A 14314-nucleotide genomic window follows, 5' to 3' on the forward strand; every position below is an offset into this window, starting at 1 on the left:
AATTCAACGCGCAGACGTATTACGTTCCTTGGCAGGATAACTGTTGCTACAATGCTTTTCTTGACACCAACCTCTTCCTCAGCCTAAAATATGAGGAGGTCTGCCTGTCCCAAAAAAATTACAACTTCAAATAAAATGAGGTGGTTAGAAGTTCTCAGGCAGAGGGACGTTTGCCCATGTTTCCAGGGAGTGCCTAGAGAATGTCAGCATTACGTCCCAAAAAAAATAGTAATTGGTCTGATTTCACGAAGCTATCATACAATGGTGCATTGAGACACGAGTGACCCGACTTATGGGGTTTTCGAGATACAAGCTGCCGGTTGGCCGATTCTTTGCTCCGGCATGCGAGCAAAAATTTGAGATGCAAGCACTGTATGGTGGCAGTGAACACAACTCACAACTCATTTCATAACAAGTAGCATATAGGCAGATGAAACAATTCCTCAATAACAAAGCTTCAACCGGTTAAATGCCACTCCCAGTCCCAGTTTATTGTCAAACTAAATATAAAAACAAGAGAAATACATGATATGTATATTTTTTCAAAACACATGGATTTTCCTGGGGAGAGTCCACTTAGCTTCATGGTAACAACGCAGAACGCAGCCTAACAAATCGCAACAATGTGGCCTTGTTAAAACTCTTTACGCAACAAATATTTCAACATAAAAACATCTATAGTGATGTTAGCTAAAATTACTGTTTGGTTGGGATGTAACGGTACGCTAAGTCACATTTCGGTTCGGTTCGTTTTTTTTTTAAACTTCGGTTCGGTATGTTTTCGGTACAAAAAAAAAAAGATTTTTATTTTATTTAAATATGTTTATTTTGAAAAGATGACACGTAAATACGTAAATGGTACATTTTTTAAAAAAAATAAAAGCAAACCATTCGGGTGATATTCTAAGGAATTACACCAGAATAAAAAACACACTAACAATAAAGATCTCTTAATTTCGCAAATTTCTGGCTCTCACTGTTGTGCCGCCACTCTCCTCTCCCGCATGCAACAGTCAATAGCACCAGTGCGTAAGCACGTGCTAATAAGTGGACCGAACCGAACGCAAGTGGGCCTAACCGAACATGCCATACCGAAACGTATTAATACACCCACGTGTACCGTTACACCCATACTGTTTAGAGTTGTGTGCAAGTGATATTTTCTTTTCTATTTTAAGTTACTTTCCAGGGACACATCCTGTATCTAATATCACTATAACTTTTATTGAACCCGAACCACGCCTGTGCAGGATCAAAGACTACACACTGCTATAGAAAACAAAGAGTAAGTTAGACTCAACAACCATGGCGGGAGCAAAAATGGATTTTAATTGCCTCACTGCTACTGCACTTGAGAATTTGACGGTAATAAAATGGCGGTCTGATCAATCACAAAGAAGCAGGCAATGAGGTTCTTTTTCCACATTTAGCATGCATGTTGATTTTATTAGCATCCTTGAAACTAGATTTGATAACAACATGTAACTGTTTTGCAAACGTATTCAGAGTTCACTACTTACCACCGTTGCAAAGTTCCTTTTAAACCGGTAACAAACTATCAGCTGACTCGCAAGTTCCATGAGGCCACACACAAATAGACACAGACACACTCACGCACTAAGGAATAGCAATCAGCACAGTATTTGTCCCCAGGACCGCCTAATACAAACCAGGTGAGCAACAACAGCAGTTAATAATAAGTCCAATTTACTTTCAAACTCCCATCACAGAGCGCCGTTTAAAAGAGCAATTTAAAACAGTAAATCAGTCTTGGAGCAAAGACATTCACTCTGTTTATCCCCTGAGATTTGTATACAAATATCCCAGTGAACAAATCTGAGCAGACGTCCTCCATCCGTTTAACGACAGTCGTAATTTCCTTTCTTCTTCTTTGGCAGAAAATAACCTCTGTGTATTTCTTCAGCACTCAACACCATGGGTAATTTTCTCCATTTTGGCCTTGATTTGGAACCATTTTCATGAAAATGTTCGCTTTTGAGGCTCCCATAACAGAGCGCGGCTCTAAAACGCAATTACTCTCCTAAATAGCGGCAGCTAATTACAGAGGTGTGACAAACAGGTAGCAGAACGGAGCGGGCGGACTGAAACACAACGGCAGGGCCGGCCGCTTGGGAGCGAGCGACTCAATAGGAAGCAGTAAAATTCATTTAGGCTGGCTTCATTAAACCCTGCTCCTTGGGCTCTGCATCATGCTCTCCCTTTGGCTCTCGCACTCTCCCCGCTCTCATTTGCAGGGCGGCGGATGTGCCGTGGGTAAGAAAGCAGAGATCATGCCGATGAGAGAGCAGGAGAACGCTGCAGGGAGGTACAGGGGGTTAATATATGAAGAGGGAACAGCATTGAGAGGATGCGAAGGAAGAAGGGAAGTGAGCGGAGGAAGGAAGACAAAGGAGAGGGATGGTATCAATAAAAGCAGCACTATAATAAAGAACGAGAACAAGGCAAATTCATACCACATGCTGGCAGGACAGAACAAGGGCACATGGACATGTGCTCAATTGATGATAAAGAAAGAGGACATGAAAGGATAAGCATATAAAGGAATACTTTTCAACATGGCTTTTTCCAAAGGCCCCCCAGAGAACTGAAGAAGAAGGAAAATTACAGCTTTGGTCCTCAAACCAGGGCCAAATGCCAGGGCTCCAACATGGTGGAACAAGGGCAGCTGAGCCCTGCGGTCTCGTTACCATTTAGATTACACAGGCGGCGTTCTGACCTCACAGTATGGACAACCAGAATAGGCCACAGAATCGGTGCCTGCCACCTGTAAGCCAAACAACCTGTACACAACAATACCTAACATAGGTGCATCCACGAGCACAAAAGGAACAAGGTAATACCCTTAGTACTTGCACTTTTCACTTTCTTGGGAGCAGTAATCAGGACGAGGCCAACAACCAAAAAAATTAACCAATAAAGTGAGACAATGAGACAACGATTTTACACCGTGAGAGAGAAAGCACAACTGGGCGATCCGTGTAGGCGCTGTGACTGTTGACTGAACCATAAATCCTGAACTGAGCAAAACTTGTTCAAAAATATAAACAGATTTGTTCATAACCAGGGGTGTTAGGGAAAAAAGAAAAAAGAAAAATACAAGCACTGGAGGGATTCCAACTCACCATATCGGTGAGTGTCATCCTCATCCTATTTCCAAGATCATTGTTGCACTTTTATCATTGATGACACAAATACACTTCTGCGACCATAACACATTCTCTGTGATATATAGATCAATAAGTCAATAAATAAATCTGTTCAAATTTATACTTCAGATTGTCCGACTAACACGCCATAGATAATGAAGTGCCCATTCCCCAATTGTAAACAGTTGGCAAACAGAGGGAATTTTCAATCTAAAATGGTGCACCGCAACCCTCTGCTGCTAGTTTGGTTCATTACCACTCCTCAAAGTGCTCAAGTGTTCTCCGTCACTTCTATCAGTCATCAGTGCTACCCGGCAGATTGCAGCACAACGTGGTATTACACTGAACGGGCGCAACTCTAAATCCAGACTTGCCAGCATAGAATAAAAACCCCGAACAGACTATTGCTTAAAAATCGCGATATAGTGGTGGAACACTGTACTTTGGTTCGCAAGCACGGTCCATCATTATAACCATTTTGAAAAAAAATGATTCGAGAGCATGCTGGGTGGGTGATAGGTGTTGCAGAATGGACATGGAATAGAGAAAGCACATCTCACAAATGGCTGGGAAACTAATTTTGAGGCTTGGCTTTTGCCTTTTCATTGGGGCCTGGTGACCATGCATGTCCACACGGAGTCCATTGCTGCGGTTCCTGGTCATTGGAGCACTTCATGAGAACACGATGATATTACCTACTGACACACTGATTTTCAGCGACGCCAATCAGTTTTAACACGCAGAACCATCTGCAGGGTGAATGGATGCAGTCTCGACTTTCACAGGGCTGAGGAATCAAGCCAAGCTCCTTGGCGGCAGTCACATTGAGCCTTGTGGCATGTGTACGTAAAACACACACGTAGGCAAGTGTCTAGAAATATACATAGAGAGATGCCTACTGCGGCCTGGCTGAAAACCAAAGTATCTACACATATGCTCAAATAGATGTACTGGTACACATGCACTGCTGTTTTTGAGTGGTAAATTGAAACTATACTGGGCTGGTTTAAAAACTGCACACCGCACTGAAATAAACAATTAAAAATCAGAAGGGCACAATCAAAAGGAACCATGCCCATTGCTTTATTGAAAAATGGACTCCTCCCCAGATGGAAAAGTCAGAAAATTAGACAGTGGAACATTTTGGGAGAAAAATCTGTTGAACAGTAAATGGAACCTTGAGAGTGGAAGTAAATGAAAAACATAATGCCTCCAAATAGGGGCAAAGCTGGATAAAAGCAAGAAAATCTAATAAGAGAAAATCACTCTCAGCAGCAATCTTCTTTTTGGGGGAAAAACATTTTGCATCTTCATGTCTTTAAATCATGTTCTTTATTGCCTTCTTGTCTTTTCTCCCGCACCGGGAATCGACCAAAGCAATAACAATTTAGAAAACATGACCAAACACAAGGGAACGTCATAAAATTACATTCAGTAAAAAAAACGTACTTGGAGAAAATTGAGACAATAATTCTTAGCGTCATGGGTCAACAATTCGGTTAACATGGCTTTCAGTGTCAGGGTTCTGACTCATTTTGCTAGATGATAGCCCTTGCATATCACAGCTGTGTCATTGCATTAGACATTAGCCCGTGTCTAATGCAACAACACAGCTGTGATACGCTTGGTTTTTTCATGCAATGTATTTGGAAGATTCATAATGTAATATACTAAAGCGTTGATGATAGACATTCACATAAGAGATTTAACGATGGAAGAACGTAGGGACAGATCCTCATGGATGCATGTAGCTTTAAAAGATAGCAACAACAACAAAAAACATCCATCCATCTTTCAGAGCGTTTGCCCTCATTAGAGTCACGGGTGAGTTGGATTCTATCCCAGCTTAATTTGGGCAGGAGGCAGGTTACACCCTGGACGAGTTGCCAATCAATTGCAGCAGATAAACAGACAATTTTGAGTGTGCAATGAACCTAACATGCCTTTTATGGAATGTGGGAGGAAGCAAAAGTAACTGGAGAAAAGCCAAGCAAGGAAGGCCCCAGCAGATTTTTGAACCAGGGGCTGTTCGACAGTGCTCGGAAGACTACCTCACCGTCAGCGTAACTGTCAACTCAACTTAACTTTATTTTTAGAGCACTTATTAAAAGAAAGAAAAAAACAACAACAATATTTATTATAAAATGTCTTCTATCCCCCTGAAAATAAGCTCCAGATGTCACCCTAATATGGACAGGTGAAAAATTTTGAAAATTAGATGGATCATGTATTTGTGTTAAATTCAAATCAAATTCTATTCCATTTTATATCGTTACAAATCTTTTTCTCCATGTGATGGTTGAAATCACAAGGGTTCCTTGCCTCTCCAACAACAGACAGAGTAGAACAAATCAAAAATGACTTCCCGAATACATCCCATTCAAAATTCACAGACTAGATCACAAAAGTGATGGTGAGGACTTAATGTGGATAGGGCTTAAGAATTATCATTAAAAAAATGAGTTTGACTGTTAATTTGTTATATTAAGCTATGAAGGATACAGCAATTAAAAAAAAAGTGATAACTTTTGAGCCATTTCAAGTGCCTGCCTTTATTGTGTCTCCATTCTGAATATTTATCAAGGCATCGGTTTGACGCCGCCATTACTCAAAATTAAGCATCGCGGCAGCGTGTTTGTCGTAGCGCACCTTCACACACAACCTGCCAAAAATAATCACTTCAGTGTTTGTGTGCCTGACAGTGAGAGAGTGTAAAGCACAGAGAAAGAAGATGAAGTGTGAGAATAAAACAGAGGCAGAAACTAAGATGGGAAAACAACGCCTGGCAAAGGGTTATTGAACAAGTGTTATATTGCCATCATGTCTAACAACCCAGCAACACAATTGCCTATGCGAGCGCCGCCGCCGCCGCCGCGCCCCCAATTTGCAGCATCACAGCAGGCGTAAGTAAACCATTACCTAGATTTGTAAAATAAATGATGAAGGTCCATGCCATGACTTTTTCTGTGAGAGACGCATGAAACACTGAGGAGCAGAAAGCACTGATGCAAGCATGAAGGTTTCAGAGGAGCCCAGAAAAGAAGTGACAAGGACATGAGAACGGCCCTCAGCACCTCTCCTCAAATCTGGAGAGACAGATGGCGAAGTAACAAGACGAAGACAAATGTCTGTCGGTCCCTGGTTAGGGCTCAGCTGACATTTTGCTTGGCATTTAGAAAACAAGTTTTAAAAAAACAACAAAAAGAAGCCCGAATAAAGTAGTTGGCTGGACTAAGTGAGTAAATTGTATTTTTTAGCACTTAGAATTACAAAGTGCTTACATATTTAAAAATAAAATAATCCAATACAAGAAAAACATTACAAAAAAAAAAAATCAATAACCAACAATCACATGAATGTGTTTTTGGCTGCTTTTTCAAAATGTCTAAAATTGATGGTTTCTCATTTGAAAATAGTACAAACAAAAACACAAACAACACTGCACCAGTATGGACGAGACATGCTAATAAACAAGTGCGGAGTGAGTCAGTGTCTCAATTTCTCCAGTACGAACCATGTGGCATTGGAGATAAATTTATTCGAGAGGGGGCGAGGGCTGCAAGTAAACGCCCCGCTGCAGCAACGTGGAAACTGTGGCGTACAATAAAACAGCATTCGGGGTACCAAAATGTGAGCGATGTGAACCTCCATTAGACAACTATCCATCCATTTTCTATACTGTTTATTCGTGCCTGCCATGACACGGCACTAACAGCGAGACACAACCATTCACACTCACATTCACACTACCCCTGAGTGGTAAGCTGTCTGATTCCAATATTGACAATCTGCTTTATTTTGAAGGACTTATACTCACACACACATACACACGCATGTTTGTAAGGTTTCGGCAAAGGCAACGATGATAATTATTACGATTACATGGAAAAAATCTTTCAAAATTTAATCCTGAGCTTTAAATCACTTGTTTCACAGAGCAAAGAAAATAAGAGAAAATGACTGTTTGTACAAATAAAATTTTAATATCACAGAATAATTCAGGCCTCCAGACAAATAGAATTTTTGTCAACACACAAAGCAGCGAAAACAAATCCATTATGTGCACAACACAAAGGCTCGTGAAGATGGGATAAAAAGACCTACCATCAAAAAAATGAAAGAAGTCAGCCATTTATTCAGCTATTCCACTCTAATCGTGGCTCCCTCCCAATTTTCAAACTGTGAAATTTGAAAAACGTTGCCCCATTTTGGCCCGCTATCAAGGCTAGAACGATACCGAGAAATGATGGGCCCGCCCGCCGCCGCCCGCATGCAGCCCATTGTATCCTCTCACGCCGAGAAATGACAGTGACCAAAAATTGACGTCCCACTGTCGCAATCTGCCCATTGGCCTGCTACGGACGCAAAGTCTTGATTTGTTCATCTTTTCTCGTTTTCTTACATGGACGCTATTTGCGACCATTACCCAGAAGGATGGGGAGATCCAGAGAGCAGTGTTTCTTTTGGCATGAAATGAAAGACAAGTGGAGAAGGGAAAGAGAAAAAAAATCAAGAGGCGGCAAAAGAAAAATGACCAAGTACTTTACCACCCACAGGGCTGTATCTCTCCAATGGCCTCTTATCAGGGGACAAATTGATCCTGGAAATAAGGGGTCATTTCCTGCGCCTGTTTACCTGCCCCTGGCCAACTACCACCCCACTGAAGCATTCATACTGCTTCTGACCCTGCTGTGCCCTCGGAGGACTATTGTGAAGCGAGCTTGAGTCATTTTTGTCTTTACTGTGACGCCAAAGCGAGACGTGTTGGTATGCATCGATTCAACTTTGTGCGCGTGTGTGCTTTGTGTGTGTGTCACAGCGGTCATGACACGTAAGACCTCTAAAACCTTGAGACCGCTAAACCTCTTCACATTGGTTTGTAAACCTCTTTGGTGGATAAGAGTACAGGGGTCCGCAGTTTGTGACGGCGGTGACTTAAAAGGTTCCGAGGTTACAAATGGCACGCGATGCGCTTGATTGCGCAACAGTGTAAGAATACAGTGCCGCCTTGACTTACGAGTGCCACAACTTACACGTTTTTCGAGTGACATAAGGAACCATCACTTGGTCGATCTTTATGAGTAGACTTTACAAAGATATGATCAGCTGGATTGGATCAGCAGATATTAGATATCGGTGATTGGTTGTAATGTCATAATTTGGTGATCTATCCATGACACTGATGGGATCCGCAAAATAAGACATGACAGCAAATACAATCATGTTCACTCCTGGGTTAATCTAAGGTTTCTCATACACTATTTTCAAATCATTTTGTGGGTTTTTTTGGGAGGGGAATTTCCATGTATCCAATGTTTAGCAGTATTTTGGGGCGAATTTTTACTATTTAATTGCTTTTTGTTTTTTAACTTACTGATCTGTGATGGGTGATCGGCTCCAAAATCCTGATCGTGGAAATCTTATAGATATGAGCCAACATTTTAGAAAGGACTCAATATTCAAGATGTTTACTTAGAACTGGCACAGAAAGCTGCACGAAAGTAGCCTGAACCAAGTTACCCACAAAGCGTTACCCATAAAAAAAAGCAACAACAAATTATGTAATTTCAATTTTGTGGTGGAGAGGGGCAAGGAAAATCAATAATATTTTGGTGGGGATCCTAATATTCCTTGATTTATTTTTCTTCCACTTATACCTGTATTTAAATTGAGACATCTTTGTAAATTCCTTAGTAATTAATGCATGAATCCAATTGGTTGTTGACCAGTTGATGACGTATCGCGACCAACTCAACTGCAACCCGAAGAGGGACAAGCAGTATAGAAAACGTAAGGATGGATAAATCACAAAAATTGAGGCACATAAAGTTAGGTAGTTATAAACAAGTACATTTGCCTATTGTAAGATAAATTAATACAAAGTAGTTGCAGCATTAAGTACTGATTTATTTATTTTTATCCTTATTTGCATGCAACTTTCATCATTTTTTTTTTCAATTTTTTTTAAGAAATGTATGAATATTTGCCTGCCTTTTTGCCAGTTTAACTAGTAGATTTCTGTGAGAAACGCACCCTCCACCCAAAAAAAAAAAGCTTTCATTTATTTTCATTTTTGCTTTTATGGAAAATACCGTCATGTGTCTAATATTCATTTCTGAGTGAAACTGGAACATGGTGCTTGTATATGCAGGTGTCAGTTCAACTTAGTTCCAGTGGTGCATCGCAAAGGTGTTTCATAGAAGTAGTTGTTGTTGGGAGTGTCATCACACAGTGGCTTGCAAGTTCTAGCCGTGCATGATGAAACCATGCAGACCTGACAGCCCTAGCAAGTGAAAGGTGAAAAGAAAAAAAAAAAAAAAAAAACACTGCCTTACCTCCAATACGATTACCTGACTGAGTTTTAACATTAACACACATTTTGGATGATGCAAGACCGCACCACAAAATATAGAGCGCGATCCGGTGTGGCAGTTTAGACTTATTGAACCTTTAAATCCAACGTGTTCACACACACATGCGCACACCCCTTTAAATATGAGCGCCCCCACCTCTTTCAGGCTTCGAGCCTTGTGACCGTAAAGAGTAACAATAAAGTATCTTACGACTGGAAGGCTTTTATTTGCTTTCAGTCCTTGAGCAGCAGTGGGCATGCACACAATATACACACCCGCACACACACGCACACCCCCTGACGTATGCACAACAATAAACACACACAAAGGGCCAGGAGGCACAGAGAGTAAACTGCACCTACAACTTGAGGGTTTTCAAAACTCCTCCTTTGGGGGTGAAGGGTAGAAGATTCATCAGGAATGGCTGACCATCTCAGTCGCCCTCGAAGCTAAGACACGCAATACCGCATGATACCTCACACACACAGAAAAAACAATTATGAATTCCAATATTCCCGCAGGTGATCCGGACAGCTCCTGTCAGACACACGCAAATCTTAAACGCACGGGCCAGTTCAGTAAATATCATTACAGCATCAGTGCACCATATTATGCGTGTGTGTGTGTGTGTGCGGGGGTGCGTGTGTGCGTGCGTAACCCTTTCGAGGATTTCACCAAACTTCATGTTTTGTTGATTGGAAGGAGTTAGGTAGGGTATTACCGTCACATTCCCATCAGGTCTGATGCAAAGTTAATGCAAGAATGATTTCACACACACGCACACACACACGCACGCACGCACACACTGTTGCACCATGTGCACCACGTTAAAATTCAATATTGTGTTCACACTCCAGAGCCAGAGTGGGAGCGTAGTCGGCGGAGGAGCAACAACCGTAGCTGCAAATCGATAGATTAAATTGAAACATATGAATAAAACACAGGGTGATAAATAAAAGAGGAGGTGGTTTACTCTTGTTGCTACAATACTGTGTAGGCCCCGTTTGCCAAAGCAGATGGTGGGAGCAGTGGAGACAGATGACCAGAGGGACAAAGAAACACAGCAAATGTGCTCCATATCATTTTTTTTGGAGAGGGATTCTCCGTCTTATTTTGTGTGTAAGTGTGATGATCTTCCATTGTATGTTTAAAACGTTAATCGGCTTGACGAAACGGCCATATGAATGAAATGTTTGGTCTAGTGCCAATTGTGTGACCATACGAAACTATCACTCGGTAGCTGAAATGTGTTTTCGTATAACCAGCAGACAAGAAAACTAATGAGCAATTTTTAATATTGTAGAGATACTAAATATATAATTAGTCTGTCAGCTCAGAAAATACCATTAATAAAAGACTCATTGTTAAACTGTCAACACATTATTTGTCAATCACACTAATGAGTAATTACAGGGAAAAAAAAAACATTGGGCAAAATCCTCTGGATATATTTACCTTTCTTAATTGGATTTATTATGCCCGTGCCTTTTGTTTTTCTCTCTGTGGGCTTACATTAAAATCATGCTCATTGATGTAAAAACCTGCTTTGCTTTGCTTGCTTTAACTGCAAGATGACAAGGCATGATTTTGGTTTCATTTGACAAGGTATGGTGGTATGGCCTCGACTCAACCGGACCTACCCTTGTCAGGCTGTTTTTCTCAGAAGAAAACTACTTTTACTGCGTACTGCACGAGGGCGTGATTATCAGCGGTAATTGAACGCATGCATTGACGAGATCCAAAATAGACAGTGCGTGTGACACGGAGTCACCGAAAAGAACAGGCTGACATACCCGTCATTGATGCTCCAGTTGAGGCAGAGGTTGAGGGAGCTGAGGTTGCGACACTTCCTCACCACCTCCATCACCGTTTCATTGTTGAGCTCCGAGATGTGCCGCAAGTCCAGGACGGTCAGGTTGTGGAGCTGAAAACATGGAAGGGTATAGTTAACTACAGGCTTGCTGGTGAAAATGACAGTCAGGTCAATCATTTCTTGAACCGGGCAAACAATCAAATGGCTCCTTACAGGTACACAGGCACAGGCGCTAAAAATGTTGTTGTGACAGTAATTACACCTCATAAAAACAAACTATTTAGTTACCTTCTCTAGTATTATGTCTTTACACAAAACAGTGCTATTTTTCTTTATCAAAAACACATATGAAAACTGGGACAAATGGAATAGTATGAATGAAGGCCTAGCTATTGTAGGGCCACTGAGAAAGACAAAAAAAAAAAATTTGCCCCCAAAAGATTTAGTTTGTTTCTCCTATGATGTTTATGCATACATACACCAATTAAAAAGAAAGCGTTCCAAACATTTCCACCCAAAGCCATCAAAGCATAAGAATAGTCTCATATGACTTAGCAGTTAATTTTCCAATATGTGCTTCCATAACAGCTGTGAGGACTTATGGGCCAATATTATATGCATACGCTCCCTTTCCTTTCATCTCCCAAATTTTAAATAATCCCTCTCTCCTATCTGAATACCCCCAAAGAGGTCCCAGGATTAATCCTGTAGTCAAAATCTTGACTTTCTGACACTCACTATGTCCAAAACACATTCCTGCTTTGGAAAATGAATGAAGCACATTTATCTGAATGCATGTTGGTGGGGGGAGGGGGTTAAGGTAATAGAGGAGTGATATTCCAAGCGCCCTGCGGGGAGCTAAATGTCACGGCCCAGGCTAAAAAAAAAAAAAAAAAAAAAAAAAAAAAAAATAACAAGCTCACATTGGGCGTTAAGATCACTGAGCACTAATGTTGGCTCCATAGGTTTGACATATAAAGCAGCAGCATGAATGTACGCGGGGGCAGAGGTTCATTGTGTGAAGCAAGCACACAATAGAAAGCGTTTTTCCACGCACGCTGAGACTGCTAACTGTCCTAAAAGTGCTATCAAAACCTTTACACTCAATCCGGGAGATAAAAATGCATCGTATGGCTTGTTTTAAAGGTCTTCTTCATCATGATATAAATATGAAACAGAATGTGTAGTGTTGTGATAACACGGAGCCGCCTGTATGTATAGGCTGAGTAGCTGTGAGGTAAACAAACAGCTTGTGTGTGGAGGTGTGTGTGTGTGTGTGTGTGTGTGGAGAGAGATATGTGACAAATAAGAAGGTCAAGTGAGTGAGTGGCTGGTATTTGATGGAAGGCCAGCTTTTTAAACACGTAAGTGAATGCAGACAAGCACAAATACGCGCCAATGCTCTCACAAAAAAAGTTGCACGTGCCCATGTGGCTAATGCTGAATCAAATAACTGAATTATTCATGCCCAATAAGTTGTGTGTGTGTGTGTGCGTGCGTGCGTGCGTGTCATTTATATCCAATCAGATTTACCATGTGACCACTGCATAGCCTCACACACACAGATTTATTAACGTGATTAAACCTGCAGGAAATCCCCCCCGAGGACAAAAGTCGTATTTGCTCACAAAATTTAAAACTGCTTATGTCGGCTGAACTCAGCTTTTACTCCAGCCAATCGAGTGTGTTTCATTGATGTGGCTAACCAATGGGAAATGGGGCCAACCACAGTCAGATTCGATTGGCCCGTAGTGTAGCTAGATGGGCGAAAATAGAAAATGTATGTGTTGGTGAAAGGGAGGAGGCAGCTAAGACTGGAACTTTGTTAATCCATCTATGCGAGCCGATGTATGAAAAAAGGACAACCTTTCAGTAATTACTCAGACCCACATAATGTGACAGGACCCAAAGTCGGCGTTTGTTTTCCCATAGTTGACAGATTACATTAATTTGACTCGAAACGTTTTAACGGCTCCAATCGTATTTAATCACTTCCACTCGTGAACTAGTTCATTTTGTGCCGACGTGTGTCACAGGAATGTATGCGCAGAGGAAGAAAAACAAACAGAAACGGTGTGGACGGCGGTGAAGGAAAACAAAGCCGGTGATTTAGGTAGAAAGAAAACTCAACTTAAAAAAAAAAAAAAAAAAAGGTGGACACCAGTGGGGGTTTAGCTGTGGGTTCAGAGGATTTTTTTTTTTTCCTGCCGCTTGTGACCACGCAGACTTTTGTCACGTCTCCCCGAGTTGGCAGCTACACCTGGATAATTATTCATGCCGTTCGTAAAAACAGCGAAACCTGCAAAATCCAGCTGCTCTGAGGCCAGGCTGGCGTCCCCACCCATGAATATACGCAGGCTGGCGCTCAAATTAATGCATGCATTGATTTTTATGAATATTCCGTAAACGCACGCTCAAATGCACAAATACAATGGAGGTTCTCACAACACAATGGCCCACTATGAACTCATGCTGCTCTAATGAATCAACCCTTTTCTACAAAAATAATTTCATCTCCAATCAGTAAATTAACAACCAATACTCATATGTCTTAAAGGCATGTTTTTAATTTAAATTTAGATTGAAAAGAGCAGGGGGGAAATTTATTATGCGAAGTCCAATGTGTGCAAAAGCAGTATTAAATCTTTCGGTGGTAAATTGGATATAAATTATGAACAAATTCTCCATTGTTTCCAACCCAAAATGTGTAATCACTTCACACACAGAGATGGATGACAAAACGTCTCATACGTGAGACAATGGCTGCTGCAGCACATTTCTTGATGAAATGAGTATTATTTAATGTGGCCCACATGACCGGAGGGGAGCGCCTCCTGGCTCGGCTTCAATTAGAGCCTCTCTCAGCCAGGAAGAGTGAGAGTCTGAGGTCAAACGCAACGCGCCGTTTGAAATTAAAGAAAAAATAACACACGCTTTTAAAAGTACACCCTCCCTTGGCTATAAGCGCGGAGAGTTCAATA

At 41.3% G+C, this 14314-nt stretch overlaps 1 protein-coding gene across 1 annotated transcript in view; it reads right to left on the bottom strand.

The window, feature by feature from the left end:
• The window catches only part of fbxl17 (F-box and leucine-rich repeat protein 17), a 213925-nt gene that overhangs the window by 118562 nt on the left and 81049 nt on the right, over window positions 1-14314 (bottom strand). Inside the window, exon 8 of the mRNA XM_086031766.1 lies at window positions 11314-11444. Within this exon, the coding sequence (XP_085887892.1) occupies window positions 11314-11444 (131 nt within the window). The remainder of the gene's footprint in view (window positions 1-11313; window positions 11445-14314) is intronic.

This window comes from Filicampus tigris, chromosome 5 (assembly GCF_054856515.1).
Source record: "Filicampus tigris isolate MCC_2025a chromosome 5, RoL_Ftig_1.0, whole genome shotgun sequence".
NCBI classification, from domain to species: Eukaryota; Metazoa; Chordata; class Actinopteri; order Syngnathiformes; family Syngnathidae; genus Filicampus; species Filicampus tigris.